The 20,384-nt window shown below is 42.1% G+C and overlaps 3 protein-coding genes across 3 annotated transcripts; 1 reads left to right on the forward strand and 2 right to left on the reverse strand.

Moving 5' to 3' along the window:
• Positions 1 to 62: 62 nt before the first annotated feature.
• rdh12 (retinol dehydrogenase 12) lies at positions 63 to 6,455 on the reverse strand. Its single transcript, XM_084575176.1, has 7 exons — positions 6,273 to 6,455; positions 5,583 to 5,701; positions 4,589 to 4,744; positions 4,377 to 4,481; positions 3,643 to 3,852; positions 3,282 to 3,471; positions 63 to 1,328 (listed from the first exon to the last, which is right to left on the reverse strand). The coding sequence occupies exons 1-7, from the start codon at positions 6,344 to 6,346 to the stop codon at positions 1,226 to 1,228; spliced, it is 957 nt and encodes a 318-aa protein (XP_084431302.1). The 5' UTR covers positions 6,347 to 6,455; the 3' UTR covers positions 63 to 1,225.
• Positions 6,456 to 6,881: 426 nt separating this feature from the next.
• On the forward strand, positions 6,882 to 13,547 carry vti1b (vesicle transport through interaction with t-SNAREs 1B). Its single transcript, XM_084575168.1, has 6 exons — positions 6,882 to 7,137; positions 7,227 to 7,285; positions 9,596 to 9,784; positions 9,944 to 10,117; positions 10,245 to 10,306; positions 11,023 to 13,547. Exons 1-6 carry the CDS (start codon positions 7,041 to 7,043, stop codon positions 11,114 to 11,116), a joined length of 675 nt encoding a protein of 224 aa, XP_084431294.1. The 5' UTR covers positions 6,882 to 7,040; the 3' UTR covers positions 11,117 to 13,547.
• Positions 13,548 to 13,666: 119 nt separating this feature from the next.
• arg2 (arginase 2) lies at positions 13,667 to 19,170 on the reverse strand. The gene is made up of 8 exons (XM_084575167.1): positions 18,973 to 19,170; positions 18,807 to 18,879; positions 15,631 to 15,805; positions 15,354 to 15,513; positions 15,116 to 15,210; positions 14,921 to 15,025; positions 14,679 to 14,815; positions 13,667 to 14,589 (listed from the first exon to the last, which is right to left on the reverse strand). The coding sequence occupies exons 1-8, from the start codon at positions 19,084 to 19,086 to the stop codon at positions 14,399 to 14,401; spliced, it is 1,050 nt and encodes a 349-aa protein (XP_084431293.1). The 5' UTR covers positions 19,087 to 19,170; the 3' UTR covers positions 13,667 to 14,398.
• Between the last annotated feature and the right edge of the window lie 1,214 nt (positions 19,171 to 20,384).

Consider the following 20,384-nt stretch of genomic DNA (forward strand, 5'->3'; position numbering starts at 1 on the left):
AGACCTGTCCAGGGTGTACCCCGCCTCTCACCTGATGACAGCTGGGATAGGCTTCAGCCCCAGAAGATGAATGAATGAATGTATTATCAGACGTATCAATCACTGTTCTATGCTACAATCATACAACCTTTCCAATGTGAGTCATCTACCGACCGTACGTCTGTTAGGTTATATTGACCTAAATAGGAAGCTGCCTGATTTACAGATGCCTGTGCCAGTGACGATAGTCATTCTCTCCATTCATGCAGCCACGCGTTCATTCCATTCCTTCATTTCCAAGGACTTAACACCGACAACGTGATAGTAACATTTCCGTTTATTTACATAAAATGTAAACATTCAACTCTTAACATGAATGCAAGTGTAGTAAAAGGCATGTTTCACTGGTATAAAACACAGAATGTAAACTCTTGGCAACTTTGTTTGTGAATGCTGCAAAGGAAACATGACGTAGGGAGATCCTTCTACCGATGTAAAACCAATTCCTCCAGGAATGTGCGGACGGTGTCGATGAGGAAGGGGGGGGGGGGGAATTAGCTGCCGTCATCGCGATGACATGATTCCAGCTCGGAATTAGTTTGAAATAGAAAAGCCCTATCTCGTACGTCGGCCTGTACAGTTATCACACAATCGCAATTGAAGCGGGAATTGTGGCTCAGACTTATGCGATAAGTTTTTATTTTTATCAACCTAGAAACACTATAAAGAACCCCTGCAATTGTTTTAGTAAATGCTGGCACAAAAATCAAGCTGATTCTGGATAAATTTAAAAAAAAAAAAAAGAAAGAAAAAAAGCAAGGACTGATAAAGATGCTGGTCTTTTTTTTTTTTTCTTTTTTTACCCTGCGTTGACCCTTCACTGTATCCTAAAGCACTACAACACATCAAGTTGCTTTTTTGCTTACACTGCGTTCACACTGTGTCACAAAAATAGTCAAAAAGGTCTTTTGTGTTTACACGATAATATTGTTGAGTGGTTTTGGTTTGGCGAGCTGTCGTAGAGCACCAAAATACTCAAATTACTATAATGTAATTACTACATTATTACACAAAAAAAAAGCAGCTCCACATCACCTCTTACTTGACTTACCTGACTGCTTATTAGGTATTCAATGTACAGAACATCAAAACCATAATGGGGGGAGGAAAAAAAAAAAAAAAAAAAAAATGAAATGAATGGTAACTCCTGGGAGAACTGAGATAGGTGCCTGTTTTAAAAGCTGAATCAGTCCCACTCGATGCCAAGGAGCTCACAGCTGACGTCCCAGAGTCTCCTCGCCGTGTCCTCGCTTCTTCCCTGTGGGGCCACAAAGGCAGGGGCGCAGTCGCTGAAATGAAAGGAGGAGGAATGGCTATTACATAACAGCTAATAATAGAGACGAGTCATCGCTTTGAGTGCAGTCGTCTAATTTCTCTTTGACCTTGTGTGTGTGATCATAAGCGTCGGTCGAACCTTTTTTTTTGATAGTGAAGTTGCTTTTTTTGAACCCTGGAGCACATCCAGCACCCTCCCCTCCTGCACTTTAATCCGTGTCGACAGTGCTTAACTACTTTGTGGACAAAATTTGAATAGCGAGGATAAAAAAAGGACGGGCTACAACAGTCCTCTGGGTGTTTTCCTAAAGTCAAACAAGCTGAGAGGGTTTACATTTTTAGCCGTGCTCGTTGCAAGCCTCGAGGCACGCTCCACCCGCCTGCACTTTGGTAACTGCTGGATTATTCTAAAGTTTGGTAAACGCAAACACTGTGCACAAGATTTAGATTCTTAATAAGCTTGAATATTCCCTGACTTTTCCTCTAACGTCATTGAGAGGCCAGTAATAGGATCAACTAAAGAATGAGTTTCTGTCCTACATACACTGATCCGCCACAACATTAAAACCACTGACAGGAGAAGTAAATGACATTGACCACCTTGTGACAATTCAGTGTTCTGCTGGGAAACTTTTGGACCTGGCATTCCCACCTAGACCAGACCAGGCACCCCCACCCCATAGCAATGACACTCCTTGATGGCAGCAGCCGTCCCCAGCAGGATGCAGCCTGACACCTAGCCTGACACCTGGCCTGACCTGGCCTCCAAATTCACTAGATCCCAAACTGATCAAGTATCTGTGGGATACCACCCCCCCAAAAAACAACATCCTGTAGCCAGACACCACAGGACACCCTCAGAAGGCACATGTCCATTCTCTGATGAGTCACCACAAGGGAGACCTACACAATATTAGGAAGGTGGTCATAATGTTTTGCCTGTTCGGTGTATGTAAACCTAAGGACATTACAGTTAGGCTCAGCTGTTGAGTTTAATGCCATACCAAAAATGTTAGCTTGCTAACATGCAACATTATGACAATGAAAACATTAGAATCCATTAACATTAGCATGCTAACATTAGCATTTAATGAGCCTCACATAGACTCTTAGTCTCGCTGGTGTACATTTTAATAAACTGTGTGCAGCTTTAACTCATACAACGAAGCGCTACGGTAGAAAACAGTACACGCTGCGACAAACAGTGAGAATGCAAGAGGTCCTAAAGTGGATAAAAATGGTTCGACTGGAATAATCCCTCATGCTCGTCGTCCGCCTCTCTGTAGCAGTCAGCTGGCTGCTAGTGGATGCCAGAGGCTCTGGTTGCCTAGGTTACCCTCTTGTACACGGAGTGAAACGAGCAAGGGAGATATCTGGTAGTAGAGCATCCAAGCCTGTGATCAGCCTGGTGAATTTGGTTGATAGGAACCTAAGTGGTGGTGGGAGGTGGCTTCACGTTTGCATCACATGTCAGTCAGCTGTGTCGGTCGCTCCCATTGGTCTTCATTCGCTTCGTTTAGAGTACTTGGTACCGCCTTAATTGCATTAACAGTTGGTATTAGACGAACAGAAAAAAGGGGTTATGAAGTCATCCATAGCCTGGCTCCTCTCCTCTGAATCATTGGCCACATCTTAAATGACTACACTGGTCTCACCACAGCAGCTTGATGGGCCATTCATTTCCATCCCCCTTCATTTTCAAGTGTAATAACAGTAATAAAAATTGCAAACTGTCTAAAGGCAAAACCATGTGGAAGACACTGGCATCTTTCTTGTGGTTTTGCACAAGACGCTAGGGAATGAAACACTTTAATAAAGACGATGAGATCAGATACCAAATGGATTTTACAGGTTTCCACTGCTACGCTAACCCCTGCCTTCCCTGCAGGAGTCGCACATTTGCGTCCATGTTCAGCTTCTGTGTTTACATGTCTGAAGATGTCTTAATGAGCTTGTCATCTCCTTACCTGAAGTGCTTCCCAGAGATAGAGTGCAGCTCCTCCGCCACGGCGCAGTAGATGCTCGTCTGTGCTCCCTCCCGTGGTGTTTTCAGGAACATGGACAGGACGGTGAAAAATATCGTCATGAGAGTCGAGTGTCTGGTGAGGTTAGAGTTTACCGTTCCGGGGTGGACCGAGTTCACCGTCACGTTGGTGTCTGTGAAAGCAATCAGAGACTTTTTACCTCTTAAAGTAACAGCTCATTATAAATGCCCTGAAATTGAAAGTTATTTTAAATTTGGCATAAAACATCAGCGATTCAGCTTCTGCTACTGCTCTGTTTGCCAGAGCACAGCAGCTCATCTGTCTTCCTTCCCATGATTCGTACCTTTGAGTCTGCGCGCCAGCTCTCTGGTAAAGAGCACATTTGCCAGCTTGCTCTGGCAGTACGCTAATCCGCTGTGGTAGCTGCCCTGGCTGTGGAGGTCGTGGAAGCGGATCCAGCCAAAATTGTGTCCCAGAGAGGAGACCACCACGATCCGGGCCGGAGCGCTGCGCTTCAGAATCCCGATGAGGAGGTAGGTCAACAGGAAGTGACCTGCCAGAAGTAAGACGCATAACCATAATGTATTTTATTACTGAAATAACAGTTCCTGCTTTTGACACTGATTGGTATAACTTACGATTTAACCACTGTTTTCTTAGTGTTTTAGTGAAAAGTTGTAATTTTCAAACACTCAATCGGGGTCCAAAGATGAAAATACGTCTAAAACTACCTACTACTAAATGACTACTGACAGTTTATCCTCAGGTAAGACAGCCAACTTTTAATTTCTAGCAGTGGCAAGAGAAAGCAGGGAGCTACAAAGAGGGGGACAGTTGGAGGCTGCAGCTGCATTAGCATTTTTGAGTTTGGCCCACAAATTAATAGCTATACGCTAGAACGACACTGAATAGGTGTTTTTCTCAAAATATTTGTGCTATTTGAATGTTACTTGCTAACTATATGTGTTGTTTTTATGGTGTTTTAGTCAAATGGCATCCTGGTACATGTAGGCAGTGCAGTAAGACTGTTTTTCCTTTGAGTTATTGGATGCAGCAGATATCTGGTGAAGGTCCTACCCAAATGATTGACTCCAATATGCATCTCAAAGCCATCGATAGTCTTTGTGTAGGGGCACATCATCACTCCGGCGTTGTTGATGAGGACGTGAAGCTCTTTGACCTCTGAGGAAGAGAACACAACCAAGACGAAAAACAAAAACCGTGTCAGCTATGAAACGTGTTAATAACAACGCCCCGTACGCTGACGTGAATGCATAACTGTAGCTCACCTCTCAGGAATTTCTGCGCGAAGGCTCGTATGGAGCAGGTGTCGGCCAGATCGAGCTCTCTGACCTCCACTTCTGCTTTGGGGCACGTTGCTCGTATGCTGGCTGCAGCCTCCTCTGCCTTTTCCACGTCTCGGCAGGCCATGATCACCCGAGCCCCTGTCACGTGAGAAATAAGCTACGGCTAAGCTATGAACATAACAGAAATTGCATTACATCAAAGAAGATGAGACACGATGAAAGCACTTTTCATAATTAAGCCACATTTTACATCATTCTTCAAGCTAAACGGTTGGCTTTTGCAACACGACTAGTTGATTGGAAAAAAAAAAGCTATATATGCTAATTACATGCTGTAAATTCAAGAAATCTTGAGGTTCTTTGAAAATAAAAACAGCGCTCACAATACACTAATATTCTTTTGGGATTTTTCAGATTTTTGATCTTTCCTGAACAAAACTGCACAAAATATTTACATGACGGTTTAAAGCTACCCACGTGTGGTGTTATTCAATTCAAGGTGTTTTAAGGGTGTTTTTGTGGACAACATGGAAATGCCTACGAAGCATGGTCAAAAGCTTAAAGCTTACCAAGCTTAAAACAATCAGTCAGGTTTCAACGTTTTTGCCATGAGGATGCAGCTCGAGGCTGCAGCTGCATTAGCCATGCAAGAGCATACAGCCCACAGGGTTTGTCCAGAAACTGTGCAGCCGAGGGCCAAACAGTAACTAGTGGGGCCTTTGCTTACATTGCCAACAGAAACAAAACTGCATTTTTGGGGACTTTACATCTTAAAATGAGGGGCAGCAGTATTAACTGCATACGATACTGTATGAATTGCATAGTAATGCAAGATACAGTTACTGTATCATGAGGTGATTTGGCTATTTTGAGAAAAAAGGTGATCAATACTCTGATTTTAATCCTATTGCCTGCTGTTTTCTCTCAGTAGCAGGTTGCTAAAGGGGCTCTGTGCTGCACGGTAATGTAGAGTCACCTCGCATTGCCAGGTCCAGTGCTGTCTCCTTCCCGATCCCTGTGTTGGCTCCTGTGATGAGAACTGTCTTCCCATCCAGACGAACTGTGGACTTGCAGACTCCCCCTGCTGCATATCTTCTATTGACACACAATCACTTCTGATTAATACCACACACACTGACATACACAGAGCAGGCAGCTCAATAGTTGCCCCCTCTGCAGTCACCTCTAGGGCTGGACATATGGGCAGACTCTAATAAATATTCACAGAGAAACTTGAATAACGACCAGTACATAAATGTGCAACACACGCCACTGAGCAGGGCCGCCCCACAGCCAATAGCTCTGTTGGAGTAATCCACACAAATATAACTCCTCCCACGCTCAAGCACCTGATAGGCCCGAGCAGCGCAGATGGAAGACACACGATTCATCTCTATGCAAAAACTCCCACAGCTCAGTTATTCTATTATTTCACCAATTTTCTGCTGGGAAAAAAAAAAATCCATCAGCGCCGTGTGAAACCACCAGTGAAGGAAAATGCATTAAAATGACAATGAGTTGCATTAAATAAAAGGGCCATTATGTTTTTACCAAACATAATGGAAGTGAAAAATCGCAATAATCACACCAGTGCAATATAATGTCAGCCAAGATGCAATCAGCCTGGATTTATAGTGAAACAGTGGACTAATAATTTGGAGCTTACCGTATGTGTGGTGCAAACACAAGCACCAGCAGCGTCGTCACCCCGAGGCCCCCGACAATTAATAAAAGAAACATAATGCAACGGAGTCCTGTGTCTTCCAGCAGGATGCTACTGTTGTGTCGGTAGAACAGCTGATGTCAAACCATTACGAGCAGCTAAACGCAGCAGGAGGCTGGGGGTGGGAGGGAGGGGGCACGATACACCGCGAACAGAATCATGGGAATGTAGTTTTCAAAAGCTGTCATTTAAAAAAAAGCGGCATTAAAATAATTTCTATAGATTTATTTACTGTTTCTAATACATTCAGTTTAAATATAAACGCATACTACAGCATTTATTGTCAAAAAGAACAGAAAACTAGTGCAATCTCAGCCAGATTTGTTTTGAAACTACACTTCCCAGAAGGCGCCATTAAAGCTGCCTTCGCGGTGCCTGTGTAAAATAATAATTGACGTAATTTTTAATTGTTTTCGCACAATATTTTGTATTGTTATATGAGGTTAAATTCTACACTGAATGTGAAATTTAATCCACTTTCATTTCTATTAAAAATAGTTACACTAAAATGTTTTTATATTTCATTTTTGTTCCGGAGTTTAAGACGCTGTGTCACAAGAGGCATCATGCGGAAGAGTCCCGGGGATCTGATTATCATCAAAGCAAAACCACAAGATCAGCTAACAGACCGCAGCTAGAGTTGTATCTTATACAAAATAAAAAAGACAAAGGATATTTTCTGTATAAAAGTAAAGCTATAGTTACTGCAAAATGTCGTCGGAGGAATTCGAGAAGTTACACGAAATGTACAAGTCTCTGTACGAGGAGCTCAAGCTAATGCCAGAGAGGGTTCTGAAAAGCCACGGAGGTAAACAGTTTGTGTTGTTGTTGTTTAAGCTAGCTGGCTTTAGCTGACACTTCGGCTGTGTCGTTAAACTTGTGTTCTCATCCCTGCAGAGGAGAGGAAGAGGCTGGTGAGGACTTTTGATGAGAGGCAGGGGGAGGCAGAGGAAGTGGTGAGCAGCACTCTTGTTTATCTTGTTAAGTTGTTGCTAGCTAAAGTGTATTTACACCTCGGCTAACCTTTACCTACCTGTACGTTTAACTAAACCTCTTGACTGGCCTTATTCGTGTATAGCAGACTGTTTGTCCATTTAAATAAGAGTTAAGATAAGAAATATACTCTCAGGTGCCAGTCAGTTCAGTGCAGCTGACTAAAACCAGTGCAGTTTAATACCACAGACATAAATCCCATTATTAAGATGTAGACAGGTGTCATTTTGAAAGGCACTGGTATTGTTGAAGTGCACTCACTTGCCAAATCTACAACACATTAGGTACAATAGTGCAAGAATGCATGTCTAGTATAACGCACGACTGTTTTAATGTCCAGTTTTTGTTGAAAACTGCATAAGAAAGGGTGTAACCCAGTTGCATGATCGCTTTGGAGGATGTCGTTTGTGGTGCTGCACTGACTATGATGGCATCGTTAAAATAATATGTGTCGGTACAACACAACACGCTCCAACATCTCTACAAACCACAGCCTCCAAATTGAAAACAGAGTTGCATCAACAGTTCTCTTTGGTATTTTAATCAAATGCCGAATGCCGTACCCTTCACAAAGCTAAGATTTAGTGCTGGCTTATTATGTAAGTGTGTATTCATTTTCACTGGCAATTGAGGTGTATGATAAGTCATGCTTAAGCTGTCGTGCTCAAATTTTGTTTACGGCATTTATAGAAATGAGAGCGGGCTAAAAAACCCCTCATGAAATATAATCAGAGCGATATGAGATTGCTAAGTGTGCAACATCTTTTTTTTTTTGCACCATGGCACTTCCCGCCCCTTTCACAGATTTTGACCAGTTTTTTTCCAAATATGCCACCCTTTCACTCTCAAAAGCTGCTGACGTTTATGCACCCAGTTGTTATTTGGTTGGGTTGGTTGTTTTGACCTCATTGTTGTGACCACATGCACTGTGGTTTCATTTAGCATGAATTTTCTCCTCTGTTTGTTTCCCCTCTGTTACCGTTAATACATTAATGACTTGACTAAATGTTTTTTTTTGCGTAGGTTTCACTTCTTTGTTATATCCTGAACACGTCAAGCGTAAGACGCAGGGGATTGTCCAGGAAACTTCAATATGGTTTAAGCAGTAAAGTAGTGTAAGGGACACCAAGCAGAAGGCAAAATAAATCCTAACCCAAACTCAACCATATGAAAACTAGTAGCAAAAAACTATTTGGCCTATCCTCGTTTTCCCTCCTTAAAATACTTTTTTAATACAATATTGGTATGTTCAGTGTAAATACATGCATCTGATTTAATGAAGTGTTTTTTTATTTTTTTTATAAACGCAAACGTTGAACAAGTATAGTAAAATAAAGCCAAAGTTCCTTCTAAAATGTTTTTGAGGATAGATTTATAGATAGATAGATAGATAGATAGATAGATAGATAGACGACTTTATTGATCCCTTTGGGAGGTTCCCGCAGGGAAATTGACATCTCCATCGCAACCAGCACTTTCAGACATACATGTAGGAGACAGTATAAAAAGCCCAGAATACCAATACACCCAGTGAAGAATAATAAAAATAGTAATACAAAAATAAATATTGACTGTACATGCATGGTTGTTGCATAAATAGAGAAATAAATATTGTGACTGTACATGACTGTACATACACTGTTATTGCACTTTACTTTACTATTGCAGATTAGTTAAAAAAGTCATTCAGGCCCTTTCCTTTTTGTCCTCCTCCCCCCAAGTGAGTGGTGGTTGTACAGTCTGATGGCACGGGGGACAAAAGAGTTCCTCAGTCTATTTGTCCTGCACCTTGGGAGGAGCAGCCTCTCGCTGAAGGTGCTTCTCTGGCTACTGATGGTCGTGTGCAGAGGGTGACTGGCATTGTCCAGGATACTTGTTAGTTTTTTAAGTGTCCTGCTCTCTGCTACAGTAGCCAGAGGGTCCAGCCTCGTGCCTCGTACATTGAAATAAGATATTAACTTTGATGTAGGACAGAATTATCCTTCAGAGATGAACTCCTGTTACTTTCCACTACTAGCAAAGTCTACTAGCAAAGTCAGTACAGTCAGTACAAGCCGGTTTTGACAAGTTCTGCAAAAGAGTAATCCACCGTTTATTACTCTACACGACACACTCCCTGAAACTGAAAAATGAACAGAGAGTTCTTGTTTTTTGTGATGAAACTGTTCTTTTTCTCACACCGGACAAAAAAACACTCACGGATACATGTGTGAACTTGTGGCTTAGCTAAGAACAAATTGAGACTAATAGAACTTTGTTTGGCATCACACCAGTTACAAGGAATGGAAGACGAGCTGCGTTCTGCTCCCCCGTCCTACCGGAATACTATGAATACGAAGCTGCGCCTGTACCGCCGGGATCTTGGCAAGCTGCAGAGGGACATGAAAAACTCGGCACCTGCGTTTGGCTCCTCTTCCCAACCGGTGCATCAGGGCATCTATTCATCACAGAATCAACAGAGTGTGAGTGTGGGGCTGTTACCAGTTAAATATCTCTGTGATTTCTTACAGTATTTAAATTATATGAACACCTTAATTGCAAACACTGCACTACCTGGTGTATGTTGTCAGGATTAGTATAACTTGTGCTGAGCTTGGGACCATTTCCCCCCCCCAATACAGTCACACCTGCAGTCCCAGAGAACTCTGCTACTCCAGGGCACGGACTCTCTGAACAATGCCAGTCAGAGCATTGAACGCAGCCAGCGCCTCGCCGCTGAGGCAGAGCACATCGGCACCGATATCATCGAGGAGCTGGGCGAACAGAGGGAGCAGCTGGACCGGACCAGAAACAGAGTGAGTTGTGAATCCTTGTCACCCTCCGGAAAAAAAACGTGAGGGGTGCAGTTTGGGCTGGTACCATTTAGTTGCATTATGTTTTTTAAATAATCTAACCGTGGTTTGTTCAATTGTTTCCATGCAGTTGATAGATACGGGAGAGAACCTCAGTCGAAGCAGAAAAATCCTTCGTGCCATGTCTCGGCGGTAAGTGCTGCCACATTTAATCGTCTCGTGCTTTTTTGTTTGTGTTTGTTGAGTTTGAGGTGTCTCCTCAAATCTGCCGCTCATCTTTTTTGTGATTGTGATATTGTTTCACTTTTACGTGAACATGAAGCTCTTCCTCTTCTACTTCTCGTTATTATATTATGACATTTAAGGTGACTGCAGCTTGTGTAAAATATAATGAGAAATATCCTACAGCCTCTGGTGACACCTTGAAATGTCTTGCGATAGATAGATAGATAGATAGATAGATCAAATCATCACATCTGTGGAGCTGATGTAAGAAGCAAGATAAGATAAGCCTTTATTTATCCCACATTAGGGAAGTTGCAGCAGATTGCAGCAGCAGACAGTTTAAAGACATAACCGGTGAATAAACATCAAGTAAAAAATTTAAATTCTAAATATGTAAATTGCACGTGAGATAATAAAAGATATGCAAACATAAGTTATTGCACACTATTTGTCATCTTTGTTTAAATATGACTAAAACAAACATTTGGTTGTTCAAATAATTGCAGGACACTTACATAATGATTTTATTATCAATTCATCTGCTAACTGTTGGGGATATCTCTCGAAAAACATGAAAAATTCGAATTTTCTGTTTTCTAATCCAGATGTGATTGGTGTATTTTGTAAATGCTCGATTGACATTCGACCAGAGCCTCCACTCACTCTTCTTTTCTGTCTTGTAGGCTGGTGACGAACAAGTTGCTTTTAGCCGTCATCATTATAATGGAGCTGGCCATACTGGGCGCTGTGGTTTACCTGAAGTTCTTCCGAAAATAGACCTGAAAGCAGTCTGTGGATCTGTCTCCACTCACTATCCAGCAGCAATAATACTCTTTTTTTTCTCCTGTTCGTGGGAGTGAACCTTTCCTGGGAGTGGACTGGAGCGGCAAAATCCAAGAAACTGTTAATGGACCAAACCTCCAGACGCTCTCTGAACTGAGATTTGCACTGATTAGTCTGTTAATGCCAGCGATTCCCCTGCAGGAGAGTGTTCTGGCTGCTGCAGAGACCAGAGATGATTAAGATTTTAACCAAATCAGCAAATGACTTACTGCTCACTCCCACGTGTGCAGACTCGCTGGTGACGGTACTTATTATTCTCAGATTGGGATACATAACATGTTAGAGTTTAACTGCAGAGAAATGGCTCCTGAAGAGTCTGTTCTTTTAATGTTGCCTTTCCCAGTATCCCAGTGTTTGACGAATGAGACCTGAGGTCAGATTCATTACAGACGTTAATGTGAAAAATTTGCGAAAGGTCTTAACCTCGATATTCTTAACAGTTTATGTCTCATCACTGTATCATACAATAATCACTGTTAGAAATAGCTATCCTGATTCCTTATCTGACCGTCGTCATGTCATTAAAGCTAATCTTTAACTTCCACGTGGAGTCGTATCTGATATTTCCAGGAAAGGGAGCAGGACAATTCAAAAAAACATCCTTTGTGGAGCTAACAGACTTGAAGCACCAGGTCAGGTTAGTGCTGGACAAACAGCATCTGTTACTATGGAATTAATTCCCAAATAATTGGTGATAAGGAGGTTATTTTAGGTGCGGTGTCAGTGAAGTGTTACATCTGCCACTATGTTTTTCTTCCGCTTCAAGATCATGCCTGTCTGGTGTGACGCACGGTACAAAAACATGTTTGGTGACCTGCTTGTGTGGAGCAGGTGGAGAGCAGGAGGGGTGGGGGGAAAGGAAGTAGTTTGATTTTACTTCTATCTAAAGTATTGCTTTAATATTTGCTAAAGAAAAGCACATATTTATACCTCTATTGTTAAGTGCAAAGCATACATTTGAAGATCTTAAATCATCCAATATGTTGTTAACTGTAAATAATCGTTAATATTATCAGCAATACGAGTAACAGTTGAGATAAAAGTACCAACACTGGCTACTGTTTCTTTTAAGAACTCAGTTTTTCTCATAATGTTTTGTTCAAGCATTCATTGTCCCCAGAAGAAGCAGTTTTGTGGGTGCCAGCTTTTCAAAAAGTGCCATCATCTGGTCATATTCTTTACTTATACTGTGAAATGTTAAAGTGTGTTGATGGTTTTCGTCCAGACATTCAGAAGATGTCTCCAGAAGATGAGTCGTGGTAAATTTGGTGAGCTCCTGACTTTTCTGTTACCACTATCATTAGTTCAAAATGTTAACTTATCCTGTAAAACGGTTAACTGCTATTAATGGGTTGTCGCATAATTTTCCAACCAACATTCATTGTCCCCAGAAGATGAATCCTAAAAAGTTGGGTGGGCCCTTGTTTTTTTTTTCTCTCCATCATTGGAAACAAATTCTTTGCTTGTTCTGCTAAAGGTTTAACATCAGCTGATTGATTGGCACTTAATTTTGTACTGACATTCAATGCCCCCAGAAGATGAACCCTAATGAATATGGTGAGCTCCTGATCTTTCAACCAGTACTATCATCGTGTCAAGTTCTTAACTTATCCTAACTTGTATGTTGATCGTTAGGCTCTTAGTTTTGTTACAACATTCAGTGTCCCCAGAAGATGAATTTTAATGAATCTTTGCTTATCCTGTAAAAGGTTTAACATCCGCTGATTGATTGGCACTACATTTAGTACTGATGTTCATATTCCCCAGATGAATCCTTTTTTTTTGCTAGCTCCATGATTACAGAATTTATTTTTTCTTATCCTGTAAAAACAACACCAATAAGTGTCGATAGTTGTACAAACACCAGTTCTTGTTTCTTTCAAGTATTCACGTAACTTTTATCATAGTATTTGCTAAACATTCATTGTCCCCAGAAGAAGAATCCTGGTAAATTTGGTGGACTCCTTAGTTTTATGCTACCCCTTTTATTAGTTCAAAGCTTTCACTAATCCCGTAAAAGGTTTAACATCCACTGACTGATTGGCACCACATTTTGTACTGACATTCATTCTCCCCAGAAGACGAATCTTAATGGGTTTGGTGAGCCCCTGACTTAACTGCCAGTACTATCACCGTGTCAAATGCTTTACTTATCCTGTAAAACTTCTACTGGTGGTTTGGCATATAAATATGTACCGACATTTGTTGTTTCCAGAGGATAACATGACTACTGACTTTGGTGAATCCTTGAATATCACTGTAGCGGCACAGTGAGGTTCACATTTGTGATTGGTAGTGAAATGTTCTCAACAAATACATGATTAATTGATGTAAAGCAGACATTCGTTGTCCCTTCAGGATGAATTGCTACACGTTTGGTGATTCTTTGATTTTTTTTATTATAAAACTAGCGGAGCTCTCGTGTACCTTTGTCTTAAAGTGAAACTAAGGAAGGATGAAATGAGACGCCTGTACAAATGAATGAAAAATCTAATCACATTTATGGAAGACCAAAATAGAAGCTCTTTGTTACAGTCACAATAAATTCAGTGACCAGATCAAGTCAAATATTAGAACAAACAATAAATCACTTCAAACTTAATTATGCAAATACTCGTTATTTTGTCAGCATTTGAGTCAACGCTGGACGTGATGTGTTTTCATGAATACTGATGTAGTAGATACGTAGCCACAAAGCAATCCTATGACATGTATTGGTGAGTTCATCGTGGGAAAGAAAAAAAAAAAGTACAAAAGTGACCTCTAAGGAAAATACAGTAACCACAGCTGGTCCAAAACTCAATACTAGTTTTAACTAACTGGCACAGCCACAAAACGTCGCGCCTACATTAGACTGTGACCTTTTAAGCTAAGTCAAGCTTAGGTTTTCATACCTCTGAGGCAGGTTCATTCTCTTGTAAACCAAACACGAGATAAATATGTGGCAGTCTACAATTAAGTTATGACATACAGAAACAAAATAAGTTAGTATTAGAAGCGTCAATGAGAAGTAGTCCCATGACTGGGTGTAGTGGTTTCTAAAGTCTTCTCTTAGCACTACCAGTGTGAATCCAGACATAATGTTTTAACAGCAGAGATGGGAGCGCAAACTTCGGCTACTAATAGATTCAGTCTTTTGCAGTCTTGTACTGAAAATAGTGGAATGCTCAGCGATGACGCCGATAAAAGTTCATGGCTTTGCTTCGCTGCTCCCTCTCAGAGGCAGAGCTGCTCTGTGTCGTTTTTCTCGGCGGGAATCACGCCCATGGACGCGTGGGCTCCTTCTCTCGTCTGCCCCAGAGACGACGCGATGACGTCCACGGCTAAAGAGGCGGTGGCCTCCACGGCTTCGCTGTTGGCCCCCAGGATGGGGTTCACCTCTACCATGTCCATGACTGACAGCAGACCTGCACGACGATACGTTCGCCAGTTAGACACCAATGAAAGAAAGCTCAAAAAACGGTTGAACACTTTTAAAGTCTTTAGTCATCTGTACCTGTGTTATGAATTTCCTCTGTGATGTAGATGCCCTCCCTGTAGGTCAAACCTCCATTTACTGGTGTTCCTGTGGCGGGAGCCAGAGACGGGTCGAATGCGTCGATGTCAAAGCTCAAGTGGATTGGTCGCTGTTTTCTGTGCAACAAGGTAAGAAAGTTTAACTAAAAGTTCACTTAACGTGCAATGTGCTTTTATTTACATGAATTGCTTGAACCCGTTGATGTGTTAAACATCCAGTACCTTGCCAGGAGATGGTCAAGAGTGACTTCCATGACTCTTTGGATGCCTAGTCTGTCGATATCCCTCATGGTGAAGTACTGGATACCCAGGTCCTTCAGGACGTTGCTGAATGAAGCGAAAAAAAAAAGACATTAAAAACGATTCACATGCTGGAAAAACAAGCATCATGAGAGTTTCTTTAAAGTGATCACTCACTACTCTCCGGGGTCGACATCCCGTAGTCCAATGTACACCAGGTCTCTTGAGGAGAGGAATGGCTTAGTCCAGGAGAATCCAGGGATTTCTGGCATCTGTTTGGACAGATAATAAAATATGACGTTAACAAATGATTTTATTTTGAAGATGGCTGTGAAAACATTGTATGTGCTTGTAAGTAGTATTCCAGTTTTTTGAATATGTGTAAACAAAGTAGATCCTGGATGTCCCTGCTCACCTTGTCCTGCAGCTCTTTGAGCATGAATGCAACAGGCTGGCCGTGGAGGTTTCCGGACGGAGAAGTCATGGGCGTGTTTACGTCGGCGTGAGCGTCGACCCAGATGACACACAGGTCGGGACACTGGCGAGCGTGGCCGCCCACCGATCCGATAGCAAGGCTGTGAAAGCAAGAGGAGCAGCCTCGTGAATATCTGTTTACGTCTGGGCCAATCCATCCCAACATTAACACACATGGTGAAGTTACACAGTGCGGATTCGGTCGGTTCTCTGGTTACCTGTGATCTCCTCCCAGCATGACCAGAGTGTGGCCAGCTCCGATGGCTCTGCTCACCGCTCCGGACAGCATCTGATTTGCTGCTCCCACGGTGCGGGGGAACTTCACGTCCATGTAGGGTTCATCCTTCTCCAGGTAGTGGAAGTTGAGGTCGCCAAAGTCGTGGACAGAGTAGTCTGAGAACACAAAAAAACAAAGAGACATCAAACAGATGCTCTTAAAGACGAGCCGCTCTATTTGTTCAGTTTAATGGACACAACCTGGTCGATACAGGAGATTTTGGACATTTGTCCTTTGACTGCAGGTGCTGCTGGGAGGCCTGGCTTTTCACGTGGACATGCCTGACTTTGCAGTCTAATGAGTCATTCAAACCCAGTGGAACATTAGTGACTGAGCACTTTCCATTTGTCCTGTTTTCCACTTCGGCTCATGTTTCAGTGACCGCAGCTCCACCGGGTGGCCTCAGAAAAAAAGGCCAGAAAATTTCCATTTCGTCTGAGACTCAGACTGCGGAGTAAACAAGTCATATGATCCGCCACATTGGGGTTCCTCTGGCAATGCGAGCCTTGATGGCAGTGTAGTGTTACTCTGCTGATATAACTCAGCGTGGTTCATTTCCATTAGAAGACAGGACAGGAATGGGACAGGAATAGCCCTTGTCTTGATGCAACCCTGAGCATCTCTTGCAGGACAATTCAAAAGTGTGTTAAAGCTGCAAATTGTCTCCTACATAAGTCTGAAAGCACTGTCAAAACCTTTTTAAGTGCGTGTGTGCACTGTTCAGTGCATTTAAATCCGCATGATTATTAGTTTGATTATAAATATTCTTGATGAAAACGGTTTGAGTGCAGAGAGAGTACACATCACAAACAGAGACAGAGAGAGTACACATCGCAAGATGATAAGATGGCATTCAGTTCAGTCAGTGCTTGGTTTCATGCGTTGGGCTCCGTTAGTGACACAGCAGCTGTATCTTTTTTCCAGAGATGCCAACTTGACATCACGCCACCGGGAAGTTGAATCCCAGCCATTGCATTGCATCTAAGCTGAGGACAATTCCCAAAGCTCTGCAGTTTTCAGGTTTTACAGTAGGACTGCAAAGCTTTCTGGAAACCCAGTTAAAAAAATACACACAATTTACTTCTAACAGCAGATTAAAATACCTAAATATTGACTGAAAACATTGTCTATTACATTTAGTTCTCAGAAATCTGAATATAAATCCTATCTCTAGCCATATCAGCACTTATTTTTTAAATTATATATTAATTTATTTCTTCTATATATGGGTCAATTTAAAATACTCTTGGAACATGATCTCCAAATATTTTACTTCGACATAGCTGCCACTTGAATCCTGAATGTGCAGAAATGCTGCGTGGGAGGAAGAGGAGAGCTGGGCCTCTTGCGCAACAGCTGATGTGTCTACAGCTGATGAGTTGATGTCTGGACGACCGGACAAGCTAGGACAAGCTAGGATTACCTGGTGTAAAAATGCTGTAAACCTCTGGGACTGTCGGGAAGCAACTCACTGGCCTCGACCCATCTAGTGGTAGCTGCTGCTATCATCGACAATTAGAGTTTATTCTCAGACTTTACAGTGGTACTAAGTGGCATTATGACAGGCATGCTCTCTGCGGGGAGTGTATTTATAACAGGCGAGTCTTACGTGTGAAAGCCTGGTTTTAATCTCGTCCGTGCAACAGCCAGTATATTGACACGCACGTGTTGGTTTTCAGCACGTAATGCTTTATACAATAGTCCTGCCTTTAGTTGACTTTTTTTTATGAGACATTTAAGAACAATATTTGCGCCGCCCTTTAATTTGTCATCATACCAACAAAGAGTGGTGAACTAGGTACGCTGGTGGAAACTAATGCAGCCTAATGTAAAAACAGCCCAGCACTAGCCTAAATATCAGTTTTATGACTTTTATGACTTTTATGACTTATGGTTCCTCAGAATTTAACTTTTTGGAGGCCGCTACACATGTTTCTATTATTTTGGCAACCCAATTTTAGTCCATTTTCTAAGTAACATAATGTGTTACAGTGCAATACAGTACAGTATATATACTTTATATATTGTTTATATATATATTTGGATATTTTATACATACTTTTTATATATTGTACCTAATTTTTACTTTTTCTGACTGTAAATCCTCCTATCTCTGTGTAATGATTCTATCTATCTATCTATCCGGATGAATTACCACCTTTCTGATGCTGTTGCAACATAAACTGAACAATAAAACATCCATGAAACAAAGTTAGTGCAGGACTATTACATCAGAATGCATTCCTTTCCTCCAGTGTTCCTAATGTTTTGGCAATTTGGTGTACTTTAAATCATGCTGCATCCATGTGTCCCCTGGCAGCATATTAATCTACAGCGTCCTCATTACTCAGAGGGGATTTATCAGTGTCTGGACCACAGCCTGCAGTGTGACTTCACGGTGACCTTATTGACTACAAAGTGGCAGCCCCCTTTTCTTTTACAGTACTCCTGCTCTTTCATATGCAGGCGTCGGATTTCAATCACAATGCAGCCTCCGCTGACAGGAGCTGCCAAAATAACATCAGGGATTCTTTCCGCCCCCGGTGTCTCCTTTCATGTTCGAAGCCGCGTCTGGATGCGGGAAGCCGGACAGCAAAACGGAAGCGTTGTTACAGTGCGCCCTCGGCTGACGACACAGTGGGGATAAATTAGTCAGCCTCTCCCTGCGCCTCACCGAGCATGTGCAGCGGAACAGAGTGACTCAAGAGGCAACGAGGGCATGCGGTTCACCGTATGAACAAGAAGAAGGGGAATGCACCTTGAGGTCTGCGAGGTGCCCAGAAATCGTGTGGCACGTCACGGGCGCCATCGTTTGCGCTGATCGCTTCGACGTGATTGTGGGGTTTAATCTCAAAATGCGCGCAAAAGAACAAAAAAGGCCAGAGAGTTGTGTGATGGATGTTATCAGTACACAAAAAAGAGAAAGAAATCACTTCCCCTCACTATCTCCTCAAGGCGACGTGTGTTTATATTTACTGTCTCCTTGTGATGTAACCATGCTGGAAGCCGGAGAGGACAGAGAAGTCTGTTCTAATGCCAACCGCGCCGGTCACACCCGTTCACTGGCTGTTACATAACCGACTACACCGGCTGCTCCATTATTATACCCTCACTTACCCAAACTGGACAGCCTGTCGATGAGCCCCGCATCTCGGATCACTTTTGGCCCGTGCTCCACGCCTCTTCTTTTCTGTCAGAAAAACAAAAACAGACATATATGTTAATGATTTTAAATAATAAAAAATAAAAAATAAAAACTCAGGGTGATGTTTAAAAATCTTACTTGTCCTCTCGAAAACGGGGCGCCCAGGACGGCCACGGACTGAGCTCTGCTTTGTTGGCACGCATGGCCCACATGGGTTCTGACAAGACGGAGAAGAGCCCCTCTCAAAGCCATTTTTCTGCCTCTTTTAGAAATCACAGGATCTACTGGCAGAGCGGAAAAAAGTCTGACGAAAGCTCGGAAGCGATGTTGCACTGGTTGGATGCTGAATGAGAGAGCGTCGGTGCAGGGGCCGGTCTTATGTCTCCACAGATCTACTTAATATTCATGAGTTGGATGAGTGGATGAGACAAAACGGAAACGCTGACTGCGCGCTAATTTGGCCACACTAAAGTTACACCTCGCGTTTATAGCCCAGTAGACTTCCTAAGAGTTTTCTACATTTTATTTAATTTTTTTATTAAAAGCGTTTCATCCACTGACGTCAGCCTAGATGACACACCTTCGAGTTGGCCAATAGGAAGTCTCCAAACGAGAGGGTTCGCTTGGTGGGCGTGTCCTTCGACCCGGTTTGGATGAGTTTGTTGTGAGGCGAGCTGTACTGCAGACTCATGGACGTGGAAATTTCCACAGACTCGGCCAAGCGGGGCCGATCAGCTTGTTTACGTTGAATCGTTTGGCCTGGATGCTTGTCCACACGCATGTCCCATCAACTCCCACCACAACATCTCGGATTTCAGGTCAAGGTGAAAATCTTTTTATAGATCCATATCATGAACCCTTCTATAGCCTGCTAAAGTCATAAAAGAACTATCTATGGTATTAAATGTACATTAAAAAAATATTATCCACCAATTTTACTTCATATTTAAATACTGGATTATTATTACAGACACAATAATGTGTCAATCACGTTTTACTATTTATTAAGGGTGGTTGTTTATAATAGTCACATTTAGTATCATATGTTTGTATTTAGTCTGCTAAATCAGATAAATAAATACAAATAAACTAGCCCGGAAAAGTTTACTATACTATTTTATTTGTACTATAGCCTATTTACAGTTTTTCTAACATCCCAACACTGCTGATTGTACCGTCTGTGCTTGTAGCAGTGGGGGACTATCATGAAAACCAAATTCACCTTTAATGTCCATTATATTTGTGTAAAGTCTTACTAGAGGTTTGGATTTATTATGTCACAAAACAATACATACACAGAATAATAGAAAATACAATAATGTCTAAAAAAAGAGGAACACGGGTTCATTATTTATATGCAAAGACTAAATTAACTTGTTATTCTTTCAATCTCTTGTATATTTGTTTGTTCATTAAATCCTAATAGTTTGGACGGTCACGTACGTAAACATCTGGGAGGTCCCGCTTTACAAAAGAGAGAGACGGGCATTTGGCGCCACCAAGTGTCCAAACGGGAGAATTAATAGCCTTTAATGGGTGGGGAAAGTGCT

This window comes from Chelon labrosus (assembly GCF_963514085.1).
Source record: "Chelon labrosus genome assembly, contig: SCAFFOLD_54, whole genome shotgun sequence".
Lineage (NCBI taxonomy): Eukaryota > Metazoa > Chordata > Actinopteri > Mugiliformes > Mugilidae > Chelon > Chelon labrosus.